A 23,826-nucleotide genomic window follows, 5' to 3' on the forward strand; every position below is an offset into this window, starting at 1 on the left:
CCATGCAACTGTACTGCAGTAAAACCTCTCAATCCCAAGTATTTGCCGCTGCCACCATAACGTCTATTTTCTGTGACTTTCGATCCATTTCTGCCGTGCAATTGACAACCATAGCTATGAATGCCAAGAAACCTACCTTACTGAAGCACATATTCTTCCCGTCACTCTCTATTAGTCTCTGCCTACTCACAGAAATCATCTCAGGATCCCTCACCCTGCACCCATCTTCCTCTACCTCCCTCTTCATTGCTTCAGCATACAACACTTTCTGTTACTCTGACACAACAACCTCAACCTGCCTTTCACCGGACACCTCTGATCTCCAGCCCCATGGGCACTCCCACAACTTTCTCCACCGAAACGACACATTCCTTCGTCTCATGCCCTCCTGCACACATCTAGGACTCATCCTCCTACATACTGCTGTGAGAATCTGTGTTATGGGATTATCTCCCTGCCCTCTGACTTTCTCCTCCAATGGGTTTTGAGAAGGAGACGAGGAGAGAGAGGACGCGAGGAATATGCAATTGAGATCTTCCCTATGACGATGACGCTGACCAAAAACTTGGATTTGAGCAAGTGCCGACTGTCCCCACCGACCACCAAATGATTTTGAGCCAGAGATGAACAGTAAAACTTTAAAAAATATATAAAAAAAATAGCATCAGTACATCAGCCCATCACTGAAGCTATTGTGGAATAAAATGAACTGTACCTAACTGAAAAAACATAAATTTCTGAAGGACATGTAACAATAACAGAATGGGCAGAGAGTTGCATACAAGTCAAATTGATCAAGAGACTGTAGTCCATCCATACTTGTTCCAAATATCATTATTACCATTCAATAATTTTTTTGCCGCTGTAGTCATTTATTCTCCAAGTCACTGACCGCCCCCTGCTGGTCTTGTTTAGAACAGTGCAGAGTAAAGGTATGGAATGTGGAAATGGTTTAGAATACTTTCACTGGCAGTCAAGGGCACCTTATGTGGAGGCGGCCCTGCCCATTGAGAATTTAATTTAATGGCTAAATGCTGCATTCTCTTCACTAAACTACAGATGGAGTAAGTAGCTTTGCTGAACATTTATACACTGCTAAAAAAAATAAAGGGAACACTAAAATAACACATCCTAGATCTGAATGAATGAAATAATCTTATTAAATACTTTTTTCTTTACATAGTTGAATGTGCTGACAACAAAATCACACAAAAATAATCAATGGAAATCCAATTTATCAACCCATGGAGGTCTGGATTTGGAGTCACACTCAAAATTAAAGTGGAAAACCACACTACAGGCTGATCCAACTTTGATGTAATGTCCTTAAAACAAGTCAAAATGAGGCTCAGTAGTGTGTGTGGCCTCCACGTGCCTGTATGACCTCCCTACAATGCCTGGGCATGCTCCTGATGAGGTGGCGGATGGTCTCCTGAGGGATCTCCTCCCAGACCTGGACTAAAGCATCCGCCAACTCCTGGACAGTTTGTGGTGCAACGTGGCGTTGGTGGATGGAGCGAGACATGATGTCCCAGATGTGCTCAATTGGATTCAGGTCTGGGGAACGGGCGGGCCAGTCCATAGCATCAATGCCTTCCTCTTGCAGGAACTGCTGACACACTCCAGCCACATGAGGTCTAGCATTGTCTTGCATTAGGAGGAACCCAGGGCCAACCGCACTAGCATATGGTCTCACAAGGGGTCTGAGGATCTCATCTCGGTACCTAATGGCAGTCAGGCTACCTCTGGCGAGCACATGGAGGGATGTGCGGCCCCCCAAAGAAATGCCACACCACACCATGACTGACCCACCGCCAAACCGGTCATGCTGGAGGATGTTGCAGGCAGCAGAACGTTCTCCACGGCGTATCCAGACTCTGTCACGTCTGTCACATGTGCTCAGTGTGAACCTGCTTTCATCTGTGAAGAGCACAGGGTGCCAATGGCGAATTTGCCAATCTTGGTGTTCTCTGGCAAATGCCAAACGTCCTGCACGGTGTTGGGCTGTAAGCACAACCCCCACCTGTGGACGTCGGGCCCTCATACCACCCTCATGGAGTCTGTTTCTGACCGTTTGAGCAGACACATGCACATTTGTGGCCTGCTGGAGGTCATTTTGCAGGGTTCTGGCAGTGCTCCTCCTTGCACAAAGGCGGAGGTAGCGGTCCTGCTGCTGGGTTGTTGCCCTCCTACGGCCTCCTCCACGTCTCCTGATGTACTGGCCTGTCTCCTGGTAGCGTCTCCATGCTCTGGACACTACGCTGACAGACACAGCAAACCTTCTTGCCACAGCTCGCATTGATGTGCCATCCTGGATGAGCTGCACTACCTGAGCCACTTGTGTGGGTTGTAGACTCCGTCTCATGCTACCACTAGAGTGAAAGCACCGCCAGCATTCAAAAGTGACCAAAACATCAGCCAGGAAGCATAGGAACTGAGAAGTGGTCTGTGGTCTCCACCTGCAGAACCACTCCTTTATTGAGGGTGTCTTGCTTATTGCCTATAATTTCCACCTGTTGTCTATTGCATTTGCACAACAGCATGTGAAATTTATTGTCAATCAGTGTTGCTTCCTAAGTGGACAGTTTGATTTCACAGAAGTGTGATTAACTTGGAGTTACATTGTGTTGTTTAAGTGTTCCCTTTATTTTTTTTAGCAGTGTATTTCCACTTTTCACTATACAAGTCTTTTATTGAAAGCTAATAAAGGCACAGAGATATATTAAGTTATGTAGAATATTATTATTGTGATCTTGCAGACACTGATTTAGCTTCGATCTAACTTTATTAAATATGCACCATTCACCACAAATACGCCTGATTAGCCTGTTCTCTGGGCAGCCGAACAAGCAGAGCAGAGACTGCATTTTGTAGAGAGTCGCGCACATGCGCAGAAGCTTCGGCTCTAGCTGCTGGGAAGAGGGTTCCAGACAACTCGGATCCGCAGCCAATCCGTATAATATAATGGGAATTTGTCCTACTGCCCCCACCTGACAACAATTAAACCACACTCGCACAAAGACTCACATTGTGGAGCTTCAGTAAAATGTGGTCTTTAATAATTTGAAAAGGTATAGAATATTAGTAAACAGTCACCTGAAATTCTGCCAGACAAGCAACCTCCTGGAGGACTGAACTATAACGTTCCATAGCTTTGTCTCCCTTCCTCCATTCTGTGACCACTAACCTAAAAGAAATGGATAAGTGAAAGCAATGATGAGTAGGTGAAAGCTCACCAAGCCGTTGCCTCTATTCCTTCAGTCCAGTCATTTCAGAGAAGGAAAGGGAAGGTAACAAACCAAGACCTTTGGGACAAGGCAATGGGTTAGAGGGGTTTTACTAGGGTATCACTGGAATCGGGCATGTACACTACTCCTCTGGGGGGGCTGGGGCCAGCTTGGGCCTAGCCTGCTGTGCCTGCTGCTGCTGTTGGTGGTGGCAGAGCTGCTGGGAGTAAAGGTCCTCCAGGGACATGACCGACACAGTGGTTTTGGGCCCTGTCTTCCACTCCATGCAGCTCTCGTCCACCACGGAGGCCTCCATGTTAACCGTGTGGCTGCCCAGGATGGAAAAGATGAGCAGGAACTGGGTGCTGAAGTAGTCGTTTTGGGGCTCCACCTGCTGCTCAATTTCATTGGTCTTGCTGACCAGTGGAATCTAACAGGAAATTAAATATGCTGGCGGTTACATACGTTGGCATTGTTGTATTAATGAAGCTGAACCATTGGGAGTTGTACTATTTTTTCTTTAAATTAAGATAAAAGTTCTAAAACCAGAGTAGCTAGAGACATTGTAACAGTATAGGAGTACAGCCTCAACAACTTATAACATCAGCCCATTAGTGTGTACTGTTTATAACCACTGCAATAATCATTACTAGGGCAGGGGGTTGGGATAGCTGCAGAGTCACCTTGTATTCCAGCCCACCAGTCTTGGTCTGGAGAGCGGAGCTGACGTTGAGGCAGACAGACTGAATCTTGAGGAACAATCCGGGGGTGGAGCCATGCTGTACCACGCCCTCCACCGTCAGAGGCAGCTGTTGGTTGTTCTGCACCAGGATTGGCTCGGTCGGGGTCCAGAGGAGATGGGTAGAGAGCAAGCTGGAAAAGCAAAAAATGTACAATAAGTCTGGATCAATTTCAATAAATAATTTAGATGCAAAATACCACTTATAAAAGGTTATTGCATATATGATACATACATTTTACAGCGTACCAAATACCAATGCATCAAACGGCCCCTAAAGCAAGAACTGAGCTACAGTAGTGTATTCCCAATAGTATTTCCATTGCTTTAGTTTGTTCCCTTAATACTGGTTGACTGGAGTTTCTGGATGAAGAACCTCTGGAAGGACAGTAGAACATTAAGCAGAGATATGACCGCATCACATCCAATGACTGCACACTGACTATAAGCAGGTGGCCAGTCACTGACCGTCAGGGAGGCGATGCCTTTCTGGTAAGAGCGCAGGGCCTCGGCGATGGCCGCCATAGCTTCGCTGTAGTCTCCGTCCTCCAGGCCGCTAAGACACAGCACGGCCTGGGAGAACTCCTTCAGACCGTTGAGCCAGAAGAAGAAATGCTCCAAGGCCACATGCGTCTGCAGGCTCTGGTACAGCTTACTGGAGAACTCATGGCAACCCTACGGAAAACAGAGAGGGCCAGACAGGACAGAACAGACACATCAGGACAGTAGGGTGGAAATGCTGCTACACTGATATCTAAGGCATCAGCGACTAATGACTCAGGCTTGAATACTAACTGGAGATCTGCGCATTGTAACTTGAGTTTTTCACGGAAGTCTGCCAATGACGTCAATGCATAATTTATGCGAGGGTCAAGTTAAGCATGCACATTTAGGATTCCACCCTAAATGAGGGCAACAAAGATCTTATCTATAAATACAGTATAGGTCTAGTCTTTCCTCTTTACTTTACTTACTTCACCGAGAGAGGACTACAAGAGCCTCCTTGACATCACTATATTAGGTTAATTTGACAGGGACAATAATTAACATTCCTGTAAATGTTCCAGATTTAATGAGTCTTGACTTCCCGCAGACTAGAAACTCACCATGCGCGAGGCCTGCCTGGTGATGCAGTTCGTCATCCAACCGATGGCCACGTTCTCCAGCTGCTGCTTGATCACCGTCTTCACCTCCGCCAACAGGGACGACTGGCTAGCCACAAACACCACAGTCACCAGGGAGACCTAGGGAGAGGTGACGCATGCCAGATGTTAGTATCTAGTAGGTGGGATTCATGATTGGAGAACAGCTTTGGAAACAACTTTAATAGAATTTATCAGAGACCATTATGACATATGAGAACAAATCAGTGCTCACTCCTTAGCTTCCTATTAACCCTTTACACTCGTGGGAATTTGCCTTAATTGAAATGTTTCTTTCAGAAGAAATATACAAATGCATAACCATGGCAGCAATTGAAAGGGGAACAGATTGGGGATGGGGAAATGATTAGACCAAAAGGTGAGGACACAACAGTTCACTTGACAAGACTGAATCCAAAGAGTACTGTTGATTTTGCATTTACAGTTCTTTTTTGCCGCATTTGTTGATAACAAAAATACTCTGGATACATTCAGTAACATGTGAAGAATGTTCCAGGAAAATGTGGGGTAGGCGCAACATAAGACAACAAAAATGACAAGGGTTTGAGTGAGAGGACTAACTGGTGTCTCCAAGTGGACACACACCTCCAAAGTGTGCATAGTTCCTAAGCAATTTCAATACACTTTTATAACTCACAGAAGAGTCTTCAACTATAAGGTGCTTTTTTGAGCTCTCCTCGCTGTGTCGTTGAGGAACTAGAGCAAGCACACGTGTAGTTGTTTTGTTTGGAACACAACCCTGCATCCCCGCCATCACACAATTACTGTTGTTGTTTACAAATAAAAAAACGGTCCATTATAAAATCGTAATCTAGGTCAGGTAGGCATTATTTGAAAGCTTTTTATATTGCCAACATGACTAGCTAAGTTATAAAATACAATATTACAGTGTTAGGCTTTAAAAATACAATTCAGGGAAACAGACCGGAATTTTGGTGCGCATAGAAAGGAGTCATAAGTACATTCACGTGTGTGTGCCGCCGCTAATTTTCTTCACACTAGACAAACTTAGGCTCATTCTATTCAGAACAACTCAGGGTATGACACCATGTCATCTGGTAACTGTACATCAAATATAGGCTCATTCTATTCAGATGAACCCAGGGTATGACAGTATGTCATCTTGTAACCCTACATCAAGATAGTGATCATAAACGTTGACACTGTATATTACATGAGTTTTATGATATGGAAATGTGAAGTGCATATTTGGACTCACAGGTGTTTGGCTTGCTTGTATGACATCAAAGCAGTATTTATTATAATCCTCAACATCTCATCTATTAAAATATATCAAGTCGTCTTCATTTACATCATTTCCCTCACTCAGACAACAAAACGTGCAGAAGTTGCCCAATGAGCAATTTTTTCTAATTCAATTCACTCCACTTTTACTTGTCCACTTAGGGCAATAACAGTTAGTATTAGGGCTTTGTGTATCTCTCACCAGGAGCATCTGCAGCTTGTCGGTGAACAAGTGAATGGCCACCCGGTAGAGGTTCACCAGATCCCCCAGCATGCCCTATCCCAGCACGGGCAGCTGGGTGGCGATGGCCGCCAGGGCGTGGCACATCAGCACGTGATTGGTCGCGGGCCGAGTGCAGCTGGCACAGCAGGAACTCCACAGCCGATTGGCTGAGGTGGGGGCGACTCTTCAGCAGCTGGACCAATGAGGTGAGAGCCATCTGGGGAGTGAGAGAGGGAGAGAGTAAAAAGTACACAATTACAACAAATGTGTTATAACTGTTTATTACAGATTTTTTAGTAAACTATTGATAAACTAATAGCTAATAAACTACAGTTTCCATGGCACTTTCCACGACTACCAAGGAGGCCAAGCATCTTTTCCCCTCACTGCACGAGTACTGTATAGACACTTGGACCAGGGTGATATACACCTTGAGCGTGGCCTGAGCTCTGGGGCTGTCGTCCTGACTGCAGAGCACCAGCAGAGACTCCACCCCATCACTGTGTCCTGCTCCAGCTGCATCATGTCTGGGGAGGGAAAGCAGGACAATAACGTTAATATAGATACCACTTTCATCCCTAAATAACACAGGCCAGGCAGCAACAACCATTACAAAAAAAATACATTTTCTTGGCAAAGAACAAAACACTGCAGTTAATTAAATGGATGACTGTTACTAATACTGTACTGGTATCTGTGAAGGCCTGTGAAGACCTTGGAGTGCACCAAACCCATTTTAACATGAATTAGTCCACTACTGGAAGTTTTTCTTAGGTAGACCCGATTTTTGGATGGTTGTGAAGTGTGAAGACCTGTGATGGTCAGGTAGCTAATTAAAGATGAGTGAGAGGACATCTCCTCCTACTAAGTGGTACCCTATACACACACACCTTTCTCTGGATAGGAAATAGCTATGTTGGCGGGCACAGTGACTCCCTGGGCAGAGAAGGCCAGGTTGCTGTGGTAACAGCATTCCTGCGCTAGCTTAACCAGGTCAGTGAGCCGAGGAGGGGTGGAAGCATCACCTGAGGAACAGAAAGGAGGAATGTTTTGGAAAGTTTTGAACCCAACTTAAGTAATTGACTGAATGTCACAGAGCCCCAAACAGCAGGGCTGGTAATCACAAAGAGTCACAAACAAGGGCACTGCGTTCATCCACCTCTGGCCTGCTGGCCCCCCTACCTCTGCGGAAGCACAGTTCCCGCTCAGCCCAGTCAAAACTGTTCGCTGCTCTGGCACCCCAATGGTGGAACAAGCCCCCCCCTCCCCCCAAAAAAAGATATAAAGTGGTTGTTCCACTGGATATCATAAGGTGAATGCACCAATTTGTAAGTCGCTCTGGATAAGAGTGTCTGCTAAATGACGTAAATGTAAAAATGTAAATGTAGGTGTGCTAGTAAAGGATCAGTTTTGTTAGGTAATAACTCCTACTCTGAGATGCTTTTTGAATACGGGCTTCAAGTGGAGCGTTGTTAAACTTTGAAGGGAAAACAACTGTTGTTGAATATGTAGTAAATCGTTTTTTAAAATAAGATTTACATGAAAGTCAGTTTCAGAATAGCTATGTAAGCAAGGTAATGCATTTCAAGGAAAATAAATTAACACAGTATTATGAAAACATGGATTATCCTCATAATAACCCATGAAAGATAAGTCACCACTCGCTGTTGGATTATGGAGTAGAGAATTTGCAGGTATGTGTGGGACAAGACCCCACCTGAGTGTTTTCTCTGTTCCACAGATAGGTGGCATTTTAGCAAGGAGCTTCAAGTCCTGGATGGCCAGTCTCTTCACTGCATTCCTAGGGTCATCCTTCATGTACTGGAGAAGCAGCTGTAACTTCAGATAGACAGAGAGAACAGACTATAAATTAAACATTATTCAAAGCCTCCTACTGATCTCACAGAAACTTAAGGAAAGGAGTTAAGATTTTCTAGCCTGGGTGGGTGCCACAGTATGTTCTCCACTTTTGCTAAGCTATGCTGTCTTGGGACTTCAGGTGCATATAATAAACAAGTGAGTTGTCACTCAAATTCTGTACTTGGACATCTGTTTGTCTGTCTGTTTCGAATGAGATGTACTCTGTCTGCTGCGGTGGTGGGTGTCATGCCAAATAGCATCCAGCTGCCAAAAACTGTCTGGGTTGCGTACCAATGGGATTCTAATATCCATTAGTGTCCAGGGGAGAGACTATGAGGACTTTTCTTACCAGCATCCCATTGACAGGCCGACTAGCCAAAATCTAAAATGGAGCCTGAGCTTAACGCTAACTTTAACTAAACCAAACCCTTTACACAAACTAACATTAACCTAATTTTAACCAATTTGAAAATGTAATACCTGTTTACACATCAGCCACGCACCATAGTTTCCCCCTAGTGTCCGTTGCTATAGCTACCCGTTTGGGGATGTCGATGAGCGAGGAGGCAGCCAGCTGGGTGAAGGTGTGCAGGGTGACAATGACCAAGGGGTAGGAGGTGACCAGCTGCTGAAGCACCTCCCGGCTGCTGGAGGCCAGGCTGCTAGAGGCCAGGCTGCTGGAGGCCAGGCTGCTGGAGGCCAGGCTGCTAGAGGCCAGGCTGCTAGAGGCCAGGCTGCTGGAAGCCAGGCCGCTAGAGGCCAGGCCGCTAGAGGCCAGGCCGCTAGAGACCAGGCCGCTGGAGGCCAGGCCGCTGGAGGCCAGGCCGGCATTGTGGTGCATGTGCTGCAGAATAGGGATTAGCTTCAGTTTCAGGTCCACCGGGGCATCCAGAGCTGTGGAGGAACAAGAGCATAGTGAAACATAGCACAGGCCAATGGGAGATCACATGGAAGAAAAGGCTCAGAAACCAGGAGGCACTATCTGAACTTGTCCAATAACAAACACTTGCATTTGTCTGTCTTTGTTCCCATTGCAAAATGTTTTGCTACAGTGTGGCTTAATGAACCACGACCCTGGATGCTTCATCTAAAAATAAAATTGCATGGCCTTTTCTTCTCTACAACAACACCTAAGGGACAACAGTTAAAGAGACAATGAAGAATCCTTGAAAATGTGCTTGTTCAGTTGCTTGTATATAACTAAACCCTAATTCCTCAGAATGTAACGTGATTCTGCACAAGATGTTCACATGATACTGAGAACATTATGTTACCTTGAATCATTTAAGTGATTTTGTTGCAAATCCCAGCTGCAAAGTCTCTGCAGATTGAAAGGTACAGAGAAACTAACAAGTTCAATACATAATTATTCCTCTTTCCTGGATGGGGCATAGAACCAAAACAACTGTGTGAACAGTTTGCAAGGAAGTTGGCTGAGTTCAAATCATGACAGATCAGCCAGACAACACAGCTACCAGACTGAAACTTCTCAAACCACTTACTTTGACTGCGCAGATACGTAGGCCGATACAAAGATGTCCGCCTCTACTTCAACGTTGTCGTGTGAGTCTAGACTTTGGTGAACGCTATGATTGGCATTCTTCCATTTAGGGATGAAAGTGGCCAAACTGCCAAGCATCCTTAATAAATCAAAAACAGGACGAAACACACAGAGATTCAGAAATCATGTAAGCGGAGATGATTGAGTCTTTAAAAAAAAAAAGGTGTATGGTGTATGTATCCCATTATCTTTTGGAATCAGTGAGGTTTCAAATTTTTTCATGCACTGATGATCTAGCCTTGCATTGCTCTTGAAATAGTTGTAGGTACGATGCATTTGGAAAGTATTCAGACCCCTTGACTTTCTCCATATTTTATTATGTTACAGCCTTATTCTAAAATTGATTAAATTGTTTTTTCCCCCTCATCAATCTACACACAATAACCCATAATGACAAAGCAAAAACATGTTTCTATGAATTTTTGCAAATATATATTTAAAAAAACTGAAATATCACAAATATCACAAAGGTCACAAATTAGAAAGTTTGAAAAATGTATGTAAAATCTTGTGAGATGAAAATTGACAAACTAAAGGGTGTGCAATGTGTAGGCCCACTGAGTGTACATTCTGAACCTTGTTTGAGGTCAGTAGGCCAGGTCACATGACCAAGGAGCTATTGAAATTAGAAAGTATGAAAAATTCATGTAAAAACGTGTGAGATGAAAATTGACAAACCAAAGGGTGTGCAATATAGAAGGGTAGTCAGTGGACATTCTGAACCTTGGTTGAGGTCAGTAGGTCACATGACCAAGGAGCTATTGAAATTCGAATGTAAAAAAAAGTTTGTACTTTGTTTACGCTTCCTAACTAATTCAACGAGGAATACAAAATGCTGCTCACATTTAAACATGCTTATTAGCTTTGGAAAGCGAATTAATGTCCAAATCGTGAAAATAAGACCTGTGCAATGTTATGCGCAATTTTTCCAACATCATGACACTTATTTGGAGTCTGTGGCTCAAGTGGTTTGAAAATAAATAAATACAGTAGGGGAAGAGGTAGTAGTTTGGGCTAAATTATAGATGGGCTATGTACAGGTGCAGTGATCTGGGAGCTGCTCTGATAGCTGGTGCTTAAAGCTAGTAAGGGAGATAAGTGTTTCCAGTTTCAGAGATTTTTGTAGTTCGTTCCAGTCATTGGCAGCAGAGAACTGGAAGGAGAGACGACCAAAGGAGGAGTTGGCTTTAGGGGTGACCAGAGAGATATACCTGCTGGAGCGCGTGCTACAGGTGGGTGCTGCTATGGTGACCAGTGAGCGGAGATAAGGGGGGACTTTACCTAGCAGGGTCTTGTAGATGACCTGGAGCCAATGTGTTTGGCGACGATTATGAAGCGAAGGCCAGCCAACGAGAGCGTACAGGTCGCAGTGGTGGGTAGTATATGGGGCTTTGGTGACAAAACGGATGGCACTGTGATAGACTGCATCCAGCTTGTTGAGTAGGATATTGGAGGCTATTTTGTAAATGACATCGCCGAAGTCGAGGATTGGTAGGATGGTTAGTTTTACGAGGGTATGTTTGGCAGCATGAGTGAAGGATGCTTTGTTGCGAAATAGGAAGCCAATTCTAGATTTAACTTTGGATTGGAGATGATTGATGTGAGTCTGGAAGGAGAGTTTACAGTCTAACCAGACACCTAGGTATTTGTAGTTGTCCACAAATTCTAAGTCAGAAGTTGATCAGAAGTCAGAAGTTGGCCCAAGAATTGAACCCTGTGGTACCCCCATAGAGACTGCCAGAGGTCCGGACAGCAGGCCCTCCGATTTGACACACTGAACTCTATCAGAGAAGTAGTTGGTGAACCAGGCGACGCAATCGTTTGAGAAACCAAGGCTACTGAGTCTGCCGATGAGGATGTGGTGATTAACAGAGTCAAAAGCTTTGGCCAGGTCAATGAATACGGCAGCACAGTATTGTTTCTTATCGATGGCGGTTACGATGTCGTTTAGGACCTTGAGCGTGGCTGAGGTGCACCCATGACCAGCTCTGAAACCAGATTGCATAGCGGAGAGGGTGCGGTGGGATTCGAAATGGTCGGTAATCTGTTTGTTGACTTGGCTTTCGAAGACCTTAGAAAGGCAGGGTAGGATGGATATAGGTCTGTAGCAATTTGGGTCAAGAGTGTCACCTCCTTTGAAGAGGGGGATGACAGCAGCTGCTTTCCAATCTATGGGAATCTCAGACGACACGAAAGAGAGGTTGAACAGGCTAGTAATAGGGGTTGCAATAATTTCGGCAGATAATTTTAGAAAGAAAGGGTCCAGATTGTCAAGCCCAGCTGATTTGTAGGGGTCCAGATTTTGCAGCTCTTTCAGAACATCAGCTGAATGGATTTGGGAGGTGAAATGGGGAGGCTTGGGCGAGTAGCTCTGGGGGGTGCAGTGCTGTTGAATGCAGTAGGGGTAGTTAGGTGGAAAGCATGGCCAGCCGTAGAAAAATGCTTATTGAAATTCTCAATTATAGTGGGCTTATCGGTGGTGACAGAGTTTCCTATCCTCAGTGCAGTGGGCAGTTGGGAGGAGGTGTTCTTATTCTCCATGGACTTTACAGTGTCCCAGAACTTTTTAGAGTTTGAGTTGCAGGAAGCAAATTTCTGTTTGAAAAAGCTAGCCTTGGCGTTTCTAACTGCCTGTGTGTATTGGTTTCTAACTTCCCTGAAAGTTGCATATCGCGGGGGCAGTTCGATGCTAATGCAGAACGCCACAGGATATTTTTGTGTTGGTTAAGGGCAGTCAGGTCTGGGGAGAACCAAGGGCTATATCTGTTCCTGGTTCTAAATTTCTTGAAAGGGGCATGCTTATTTAAGATGGTGAGGAAGGCATTTAAAAAAAATAACCAGGCATCCTCTACTGACGGGATGAGGTCAATATCCTTCCAGGATACCAGGGCGATTAGAAAGGCTTGCTCGTTGAAATGTTTCAGGGAGCGTTTGACAGTGATGAGTGGAGGTGGTTTGACCGCTGACCCATTACGGGTGCAGGCAATGAGGCAGTGATCGCTGAGATCTTGGTTGAAAACAGCAGAGGTGTATTTAGAGGGCACGTTGGTTAGGATGATATCTATGAGGGTGCCAGTGTTTGCGGTTTTGGGGTTGTACCTGGTGGGTTCATTAATAATTTGTGTGAGATTGAGGGCATCAAGCTTGGATTGTAGGATGGCTGGGGTGTTAAGCATGTCCCAGTTTATGACAGTCAAACATTTAGATAATCTAAGCAGTCTAACTGGGCAATGTCAATGTAGCTAGGTAGTTTTAGTTTGCTCATCACTGTGACGAATAGCTAACAAGCTACCTTGTCATTTTAATTGTAGTAGCTAGCTTAGCAAGCTAGTTGCTTGATGACTGGTTAACTGTACACACCTTTGTCCAACTCCATGTAAACTGAATTTGTATCAAATTCTTGTTCCCCATAACCAGCCTCTGACAAGAATTTGGTGCCGTTAAAAGCGACATTGCTTATATTTTAGACTTCACGTGAAATAACTTTATATTCTCTTCAACAGTGTCAATTTAGCCACTGAATTTAGCATGTTTCATTCCGCACAAAGGGAGAAAGTGAGGTAATACAGGAAGTATCAGATTTCCAACCAATCAGCGAGTGTAATGTAGGTTTAGCGGGGGATTCGTGTTATATATATTAAAAGTAAAAAAAAATAAAAACATTTTTTATATATATATATGTTACTTCAGTTCACGCGAAAGGGGAGCCACGAACTGATGACCACCGTACAGAAATTCATCTGAAAATATTAGAAGAATCGTCTAGCTTCGGCTTAGTAACAGAAATGCTTTTTCGCTCCATTGTTGACAGAGGAGTCTGTAAACGAAGGTGTAATGGTAAGAATGTCAATTTATAAGGATCCAGACAGTATTCCGTCTGGTTTGACTCGTATTAACGTTAGTTAGCCTAAGTAAGCTAGCTGGCTCAGCTGTGTCCACTTCAGCGTTATTGGCTGCTAGGCTGGCCATTGTGTGTCGACTATAGCTAGATCTATCTACTCAGTCTTCTCAGTCTCAAATTTCGTTATTTATTTATTTTTTACTGCTTATTTTCCTGTCGACTCGTTCATAAAAAAATAATAATATCCTGATCATGTTACTATCTTATACTCGATGGCATATTTTCATTGAATATATGTGTTTTGTTAATTGTTGCAACCTTACGGAAGTACTGGTAGCTAGCTCTATAATTGTTGCAACCTTACGGAAGTACTGGTAGCTAGCTCTATAACTAATGGCTAGCGTGCATAAGCCAAGGACCTACCCAGACCGGACAGGGTTTAGGGTGGCTCTCCATACAGTATTGCACTGCATGTTCCTGAGTGGCTATTTGTTTATTTCACAACAGACCTCAGCCCAAAATACAATTTGTCCTCTCTGCTGGACGGCTACCAGTGTGCCCGTCATGATGAACACATCACATACGGGAATGTGGGGGTCGCCTTCTCTACAGGTAATACAATAAATATTGTACTCTGTCTTTGAGGGCGACAACCATTAATCACTGTCCTGATTTCGTTATTTATTTAATTTTTACTGCTTATTTTCCTGTCGATTTCAGCCCCGGGACTGCAGGGCGTCCTTGCTGTGGCCAGTGAGACGGGAGTCCTGAGGCTGTACAACACAGAGAACCGACAGAGTCCACTTCTGAAAGGTATGTTATACCTGAGTGACAGAATCACACCACCAACAGAGTACCTTGTTTATTCGGCTCAGACAACAGATGGTATGATCATGATGCGCCCATATGATGCAGACCTCCTAGGAAGGTTGTGAGGCACACCACTAGTTGTGTGACTAGCCAATAGTCACCGCAGCTGTCTGAATCACCAGTCTATTTTGTCTTGTTGTTGGACCATGAAATATCATCAGAGGCCAATTGAGGTACAAACTTAATGTATTCTATTCCATAGAATGGTTGGCACATGGTAATGCTATCTGTGACCTTGCTTGGGTGCCAGGGGAGGCTAGCTTGGTGAGTAGAAGTTTTTCCTGGTTGTTTCACACACAGTGATCAGACTAGTATTTTTTTTAATAGACATTTTATAGGACACATGATCAAATTATGTTTGTATTTTCACCATCAGGTGACCGCGTCAGGTGATCAGATGGCCAAGCTGTGGGATGTGACATCAGGGGAGCTCCTTGGTAGCTTCAAGGGGCACCAGTGCAGCCTCAAGTCTGTTGCATTCACACGGCAGGAGAAAGGTACATTTCTAATCAATTCAATATAACTTTATTGTCCCAGAGGGGCAGCGCCCGATACATTGTAGACATTCTTCCTGAATACAGAGACACTGCTTGCTCCATCGAGTGTATGGTCTTTCAGACTGTACATGTGTATAGCCATGCCACAAATATTTGTTATTTGATTAGTTGTAGGCATCATCACTGACCAGCTTCACAGCTCAGCTACTGAAAACAAAGCTCTTCTTAAACGACTGCTGCAGAGTTTCTGTTTTACCCCAGGAGACCCCGTGCTTTTTAGGCCAAATACACACTTAGTTGTTTGTGTCCGGACACTTCTTCATGAGTAGCCATGGTAACCCTCCACTCTGGCTTCTCTCTTCTCCCACAGCTGTGTTCTGTACTGGGGGCCGAGATGGGAATATTATGGTCTGGGACACAAGGTACAGCAAAAAAGGTAAGGCCAGATATAAAAGTGATTACGCTTTTTTTTAGTGTAAATGATGTTTGACTTTTTCAGTGAGTAATCTTTAAACCCGGAACTAAAATCTTGGGTTATTGCATCAGATGCTCGATTAAGTTCTGCTGGGACACGTGTTATACTATAATATACTATAACGTGGAGCGATAGCAGGCCGGTAGGTTCACTCCCCTCTCTTTGCAAGTTGGCCAAATGTCCCCTTTCTGAAATTTGAAAAGAGGCGTACACCTGTCCAAATGATCAGTTACAAAAAAATCTGTGCACCGGTACAGTCATCGCATCCCACAGTTTGTTGGCATCCCATTCGGTGAGTAATGGAGTTTGTTTTTCCCTCAGATGGCTTCTATAGGCAGGTAAAGCAGATCAGTGGAGCTCACAATAAAATGGACAGAAACACACCCTCTAAGACGAAGAAGAAACGCCCCGGCATGGACCCCTCTGTGGTGAGTGGTAATACCCTAATACCCTTAACAACTGACTCGGTGTCAGCGTTGTTTTTAATGTTGAATAGGGGACTGGGATAACTGATTTGTCTCCATCTCTCTTGTAGGACTCCCAGCAGAGTGTCACAGTGGTTCTGTTCCAGGATGAACACACACTCATCTCCTCAGGTGCCGTTGATGGGTAAGAATAATCTAATAACAGAGGACCATATTCATTGAGACACACCGTAACATAATGTTTTACAACGGGAAACTAAAGCAAGCATTTCTTATTAGACAAATTCAGATGGTACCACCCTGTTTCCTTGCGTTTTGTGCATACTGAACATGACCAGATTACTTTCGTAAGGATGTATGTGACGCCTGCATCACGCAGAATGATTCTGACTTGAATTGTGATGTATTTATCCTCCTAAACAGGATAATCAAGATGTGGGACCTCCGGAAAAACTACACAGTGTACCACCATGACCCCACCCCCCTCCAGGCGTACCCATACCCAGGGACTAGCACACAGAAGCTAGGTGGGTTTTCTCAAACATGGCGATGGCCCAATTTGAGTTCTTCAAAATTGCATCTTCCCTACGTCAGACCTCACTGGATTTGTGAAAGCTATTTGGTGTCTGGAACCCCTACCTTCACCTAGCCAACAGTATCAGATTGGTGATTACTTCAAGGAATGAAGGAAATGTTTTACAAGTATTCAAATAGGGCCTAGTGTATAACCTGGCCTGTGTTGTCTGTGTGACAGGTTACTCAGGGCTGGTGTTGGACTCCACTGGCTCCAACCTGTTCTCCAACTGCACTGACAACAACATCTACATGTTCAATGTCGGCGGGCTGGAAACCACTCCAGGTAAACAAATGCTCCATACAAAGCTCATTCTGTGTCATCCTGTTTCTATGGCTACATCCATCAGAAGCATGTCTGCATTCAGCCCATCACTTTGTTTTAAAGCAAGTTAGTTACCACCCATTCACATTCAGCTCCAGCACGCCACTACATTTCAATCTGCCAGTACCACTGTTTACCACCAGATGGGGCTGCACACTACTTCTGTTCAGTTGAGGCGATTTGATGTATGGGAAGCTGTCTGTCAGTTTGGCAAAAATGCCATACTTTGGGAAGATTAATTTGCTTAAATAGCTAGTTGTACAGCATGGGGTTGCCAACCTTTTCAAAATGTTGTGTGTAATTCCCCTTTTATTCCGGATGTGGCTGTTTTAATTGCACATTTAGCAAGTGAGGAATGTGCTGTCTGTGCCGGTCTAGCGATGGTTCTGTCTGCTCATTTCATGGCAAAGTTAGAAAATAATAGATAATGATATACTTACTTATTCATGATATACTTCTGCCAGATAAGCCTACTTTTCAGTTAACATTTTAATTGAGAAGATTTTGGGGATAGTATTTCTGTCAACCCACAAGATGGTTGTCACATCCACTGGCTGGCTACGCATGGAGTGCAAGACAAATGCGCGCACCACGCAGACAGACAGGGACAATACTACTGGAAATTAATTATTGTGTTAAGTTTGGCTTTTTAAACAAATATTGACTAACTAGGTGTGAAATAATGTCAATGTTGCGTTGATTAGATATTAGCTGGGAGCTAATGGTGTCTGATACTTGTGAGATTTATTTATGACAGTTTGCGGTGGAACACCTGAAAATTGCATGTACTTTCAGAATTGTTTGGTGAGCTGCTCATAGGTGGGCTGTGAGCAACTGGTAGCTCACCATCGACCTGTTGGAGACCCCTGTTGTACAGCATGACCCCTGTTGTACAGCCACATCATGAATTTGGCTTCTGTCATTCACGTGCCTGACACGTATCATAATAAATCGTCTTTACAATAGCCCAGAGGTTGTTGAATGGCTGAGTGGGTACTAGAGGTCGACCGATTAATCGGAATGGCCGATTTAATTAGGGCTGATTTCAAGTTTTCATAACACTCGGAAATCGGTATTTTTGGCCGCCGATTTGGCCTATTTAAAAAAAAAAAAATATTATTATGACTTTTTTTTTACACATTTATTTAACTAGGCAAGTCAGTTAACACATTCTTATTTTCAATGATGGCCTAGGAACGTTGGGTTAACTGCCTTGTTCAGGGGCAGAATGACAGATTTTTACCTTGTCAGCTCAGGGATTCAATTTTGCAACCTTACGGTTAACTAGTCCAACGCTCTAACCACCTGCTTTACATTGCACTCCACGAGGTTACGCGAATGCAGTAAGAAGCTAAAGTAAGTTGCTAGCTAGCATTAAACTTATCTTATAAAAAACAATCAATCAATCATAATCACTAGTTAACTACACATGGTTGATGATATTACTAGTTTATCTAGCCTGTCCTGCGTTGCATATAATCACTTAGGTACACGTTGCTCCAACCATAAACACAATGCCTTTTAAAATAATATATATTTAACCAATTTTTAAAATACGCGCTAACCATAAGCATCAATGCCTTTCTTAAAATCAATACACAAGTATATATTTTTAAACCTGCATATTTAGCTAAAAGAAATCCAGGTTAGCAGGCAATATTAACCAGGTGAAATTGTGTCACTTCTCTTCTGTTCTTTGCATGCAGAGTTAGGGTATATGCAACAGTTTGGGCCGCCTGGCTCATTGGGAACTAATTTGCCAGAATTTTAAGTAATTATGACATAACATTGAGGGTTGTGCAATGTAACAGGAATAACGTTTTGTTTTCGAGATGATAGTTTCCGGATTCGACCATATTAATGACCTAAGGCTCGTGTTTCTGTGTGTTATTATGTTATAATTAAGTCTATGATTTGATAGAGCAGTCTGACTGAGCAGTGGTAGGCAGCAGCAGGCTCGTAAGCATTCATTCAAAATAGCACTTTCGTGCGTTTTGCCAGCAGCCCTTCGCAATGCATTGCGCTGTTTATGACTTCAAGCCTGTCAAATCCCAAGACGAGGCTTGTGTAACCCATGTGAAATGGCTAGCTAGTTAGCTGGGTGCGCGCTAATAGCGTTTCAAACGTCACTCGCTCTGAGACTTGGAGTAGTTGTTTCCCTTGCTCTGCATGGGTAACGCTGCTTCGAGGGTGGCTGTTGTCGATGTGTTCCTGGTTCGAGCCCAGGTAGGAGCGAGGAGAGGGACGGAAGCTATACTGTTACACTGGCAATACTAAAGTGCCTATAAGAACATCCAATAGTCAAAGGTACATGAAATACAAATGGTATAGAGAGAAATAGTCCTATAATAACTACAACCTAAAACTTCTTACCTGGGAATATTGAAGACTCATGTTAAAAGGAACCACCAGCTTTCATATGTTCTGAGCAAGGAACTTAAACGTTAGCTTTCTTACATGGCACATAATGCGCTTTTACTTTCTTCTCCAACACTTTGTTTTTGCATTATTTAAACCAAATTGAACATGTTTCATTATTTATTTGAGGCTAAATTGATTTTATTGATGTATTATATTAAGTTAAAAAAAAGTGTTCATTCAGTATTGTTGTAATTGTCATTATTACAAATAAATAAATAAAAAGTAAAACAATCGTCCGATTAATCAGTATCGGCCTTTTTGGGGCCTCCAATAATCGGTATCGGCGGTGAAAAAAAATATCATAATCGGTTGACCTCTAGTGGGTACCTCCGTGTACAAGAGACTGTCTGACAGAAAGATGAGAAATACCTCAGTGTTTGTGTTGTTAATGAGTCATCAAAGTCTGGGTTGTGTTCATTGGGACATGCAACAGAAAACAATTCAGGTTGCAATGGAAAGAGAAAATTAGCAGTTCGTATTGGACAAGTCCAGGTAGTCCCTCCCTGTTTCACTCAATTCCCCTTTGGTGCTTAATGAACTGATCGTTTGTGTGTATGTATTGATATGTAGTTCTGTCCTTGAGCTGTTCTTGTCTATTAATGTTCTGTATTATGTCATGTTTTGTGTGGACCCCAGGAAGAGTAGCTGCTGCTTTTGCAACAGCTAATAGGAATCCTAATAAATACCAAATGCGGCCCTGGTATTGTTTGCAACCACTATTCCTCAGGAATTAGCCAAGAATGTAGCCCAGGGGGCTTTGACCTACCATGTGACCAGTATCTTGAACCAATCAAGAAGTAATATATGGAGAGCCTCTTCAGGATCCCATTTGTTGACCACTTTGTGTACTCGCACTGTATACTCTGAACAACTGAAATGTTGTTCTGGTGGTTTCAATGTCTAGTGCTGTGCATGTTATTCCTGATGTTCATACATGTCTTTCTGTTGCAGTGGCAGTCTTCGGTGGTCACCTCAACTCCTCGTTTGACGTGAAGTCCACTGTTAGCCCCGACAACCAGTTCCTGGCTAGTGGCTCAAGTGACCATCATGCGTACATTTGGAAGGTGAGCTGCCATTTTTATTTGACCAATCCAGTGAAAACCTTTGAAAAGCAGACTGATAGACGATGGCTGACAAATCAACATGCTTTGACTATTCTATCCATGCATTTATTAGTGTCTTACCAACTTATATTCCGATTTCAGATCGCCGACCCAAAACAGCCTCCCATGATGCTTCAGGGCCACCGCCAGCAAGTGACCTCCATAGCATGGTGCCCCACAGATTTCACAAAGGTGAGATCTCAGGTTTGGTCTGTGTTCACATAGCCAGTGTGATTTCAGATGAGTTTGAGAACACTCATCCTGCAGCGGCCAGGAAAGATACCCTTTAAGCTGCCTTTATATCCGTTCTGTCCCTGGAGAAAATGTTTTCAGTTTGATCTGCTCATTCTAAATATTATTATTTTGCCATAAAACAGAATTGTGGTAGTTGAAGTGGTCTGGAGGTGGAGGTGCAGCTTGGTAGCCTGGGTAGACCAGACTAAAAGCTGTGTTCACCATTGAAACAATGATGAGTGCATCATTCAGTCTGGTTTAACCAGGCCAGGAGAAGTGCAGGTTGGGGCCCTGTGTAATCTCATGTTCTGTCTTGGCAGATCGCTTCCTGCTCTGATGACGACACCGTACGGATCTGGCGTCTGGACCGGGGTACGGATAGAGCAAAGTCTTCTGTCGGAAAGGACAATCTGGTGGGCTGGGCATGTCCTAAACCTGCCACCACCATGCCCAGTCCAAGTGAGTACCACTACTGCTGCTATCTATCAGTAGAGAGGGGGTCCATTAAATGTTTTACATTCCAGTCAATTAAAGAATTGGATAGTACATGGTTCTTCTTTACTAAAATGGCCTGATGAGGATTGGCAGTATCTAAAATTCCATATCCATTACGGTGGTTACCATCCTCAAATGCGTTTACTAGTCTGTATAGCCTGTATATTGCCAACCATAACAAAGATGACTATCTCCAATGATTCTTGAACAAGCTGAACTCTTGATTGAAACTAAAACTCTGTTTCTCTCTCAGTGCCTTTGAACCAGGCGGAGTGCACCCCAGCCAAGAGTCCCCGGCCAAGGCGTCTGGGGGCCCTGGCCTCCCCCCAGCCTGCTGCCTGCGCCCCCAGAGGAGCAGACCTGCCTCTCGCCTCCAACACCACCGCCGCCTCCCCCCTTCAGGCCCATGGCGCCAGGGCCACCCTCATATGTCAGAAAACGCCCTCCATCAGGAACTGGTTTGCCCGGCCTCCCGGAGAACAGATCACCCCTCCTCTCCGCAAGGTGCGTAGCCCCTGTCCCCTCCTTACCCTTTCCTCGGAGAGGACGGCCGAGCGCCGGCTGGAGAATGGTGACAGTGGGGCGGCGGGGGACTGTGACTGCATCACAGGGCTCTACCCCGCAGCCAAGAGGAGCCGGGGACCAGCAGCAGTGTGCTGCCCTAACCAGGAGCCACCTCATGCGGGCACAGAGAGGAGCGAGGCCTGGGGAAAAGCAGACCTCCAGGTGGAGGACCAGAGGCCTGTCCCAGCCACACAGGCAGATAAGGAGAACAGCTCTCCAGAAGGGGCAGACTGGTTGTCAGCAATGAGCCAGAAGCTGAGGAAAGGTGTGGGAAAACCCAGCAGCACTCCCAGAAGCACCAGTGCCCCCAAGAGGCAAGATGGCAGGATACCGACCTCACCGGTATACACAAGATCCTAAGTTACAAGTTGACCAGAAATGTATGAAGTCTACTGATGTTCTTAACAGGATTTGCGCTATCTCTTGGACGTGTTTTTCATATGATAACACATGGTGTTCCCAATGTAGAAAAAACATTGATGTCTCTTACTGTATAACCAGGAAACCGTTATCATTTACCTTTCTCCTGTTCCTTCCTTCTCCCAGGCAATGTCCTCTCCCTCCTGGGCAATGCGCTCACCGAAATCCATTAAGAAAATATCTTCCTAGTTCCAGCGAAGGACTCGGGAGTGATCAGCTTGGAATGAAATGGTTCTCAGTGCTGATTCAGAGAGACATTATTTATATTTGTAACAAAAAATATATATATTTCCTATATATGTATTTTAATTTGGATCACTGTTCAACATAGAGAAATCTTTTTAAATATATGAGGGTTGATTCTTAACCTTAATATACCCAATATTGCACCCATTTTTGAGGATCCTTACAATGAGTTGTCCACTCAACATAGAAGACAAACTTACAAGAGATTCCTGTTCTCACGTCTTTATTTTGTACGTAAACTTTGTCTACAATGATCCGCTTCCCCTCCACCAATCCTAACCTTAACCATTAAATGCATCTAGGGGCAACTTCACCCTACACCATTTATGTCTGCACAAGTATGAATTCCAGTCTTGGTTCCCCATTCTGAATAATTAGCTGTGTCACTACCATATCACACTTTAAGTCATGAGTATTCACAAAGGGCATGAGACTAAAATGACCATTAGTAAAGTCTAATGTCAGATTTCCCTACAAAATATTTAGATGATAATGCAGAAAGCAAGTCCCTAGACATGACAATACTTAGAAAAGTACATTAAAACCAAACTTTGGGTGAGTTAGTGTTGTTAGTACTACATTATAACAGTTCACAGCCCATGCAATGCTGTTCAAAGGTTGCTGACACTGGTCTCCAACCTGTTTTTCCAGTATACTTTCCACTTCTGTTGTTGTAACTTGACATGTGTTTGCACTGTGTTAATCCTGTCTTCACATACACAATGAGAATTTTTACTGAAAGGAGACTAAGAATGCATGATAGGTTGTAGTCCTGTCAACCTGCAACATTCTTTTATGTCTGTCTGAAACATGGATGTCTGAGCTAGTGCCTCCATGAGAACATTTTCTTCTGCTCTCTGCATGTGATCACATGTGCAAAGGTTAGCATGCTACTAGTGCTGGGCGCTTACATTCAGAGGATCACATGATTGTGGGGTTAAACAGTCTTTTTAACGTCACACCACACTGTTGGATCTCTGCTGCAAATATAGGTGACATTAATTGGATGTTAGTGTATCCTCCTGATGGATAAATATAGTAACTGATGTAATTGCAACCTGTGCCTGGCTTCAAAAGAATCACTTGCCTGAAATGACAATATTAACAATTTGTGTTTATATGGACACAGTATCCTGCCTATTTATAAAAGTTTCCAGTTGCCAATTTACTGCTATTTGTTTTCTGTGCATATTGTCACATGGTTTAGAGCCCGGTCTTAGTCGAATTCAATTGGTTAAAAAAAAAAAGGTACGAGCATGCCTGTTTCAACATTTTGGTTGGCCACTGCAGTTGTCTGTCAAAGACGTACGCTTTTGTCA

At 43.9% G+C, this 23,826-nt stretch overlaps 2 protein-coding genes and 1 pseudogene across 3 annotated transcripts; 1 reads left to right on the forward strand and 2 right to left on the reverse strand.

Annotated features, from left to right (window-relative positions):
• Positions 1 to 2,777: 2,777 nt before the first annotated feature.
• LOC106571229 (integrator complex subunit 7-like) lies at positions 2,778 to 8,812 on the reverse strand (annotated as a pseudogene).
• Positions 8,813 to 8,941: 129 nt separating this feature from the next.
• On the reverse strand, positions 8,942 to 10,092 carry LOC123723821 (putative GPI-anchored protein pfl2). Its single transcript, XM_045696064.1, has 2 exons — positions 9,960 to 10,092; positions 8,942 to 9,351 (listed from the first exon to the last, which is right to left on the reverse strand). Exon 2 carries the CDS (start codon positions 9,296 to 9,298, stop codon positions 8,942 to 8,944), a length of 357 nt encoding a protein of 118 aa, XP_045552020.1. The 5' UTR covers positions 9,299 to 9,351; positions 9,960 to 10,092.
• Positions 10,093 to 13,575: 3,483 nt separating this feature from the next.
• dtl (denticleless E3 ubiquitin protein ligase homolog (Drosophila)) lies at positions 13,576 to 23,675 on the forward strand. Of its 2 annotated transcripts, none has more exons than XM_014143985.2 (15): positions 13,576 to 13,855; positions 14,367 to 14,471; positions 14,580 to 14,672; positions 14,932 to 14,993; positions 15,106 to 15,226; positions 15,597 to 15,662; positions 16,023 to 16,129; positions 16,237 to 16,310; positions 16,550 to 16,653; positions 16,881 to 16,985; positions 20,397 to 20,509; positions 20,651 to 20,740; positions 21,103 to 21,241; positions 21,531 to 22,221; positions 22,388 to 23,675. In XM_014143985.2, the coding sequence occupies exons 1-14, from the start codon at positions 13,804 to 13,806 to the stop codon at positions 22,199 to 22,201; spliced, it is 1,902 nt and encodes a 633-aa protein (XP_013999460.2). In that variant the 5' UTR covers positions 13,576 to 13,803; the 3' UTR covers positions 22,202 to 22,221; positions 22,388 to 23,675. The 2 variants fall into 2 exon arrangements, with proteins under 2 accessions (XP_013999460.2, XP_013999459.2); XM_014143984.2 differs by having other exon boundaries at positions 13,577 to 13,855; positions 21,531 to 22,183.
• Positions 23,676 to 23,826: the final 151 nt, after the last annotated feature.

This window comes from Salmo salar, chromosome ssa15 (assembly GCF_905237065.1).
Source record: "Salmo salar chromosome ssa15, Ssal_v3.1, whole genome shotgun sequence".
Lineage (NCBI taxonomy): Eukaryota > Metazoa > Chordata > Actinopteri > Salmoniformes > Salmonidae > Salmo > Salmo salar.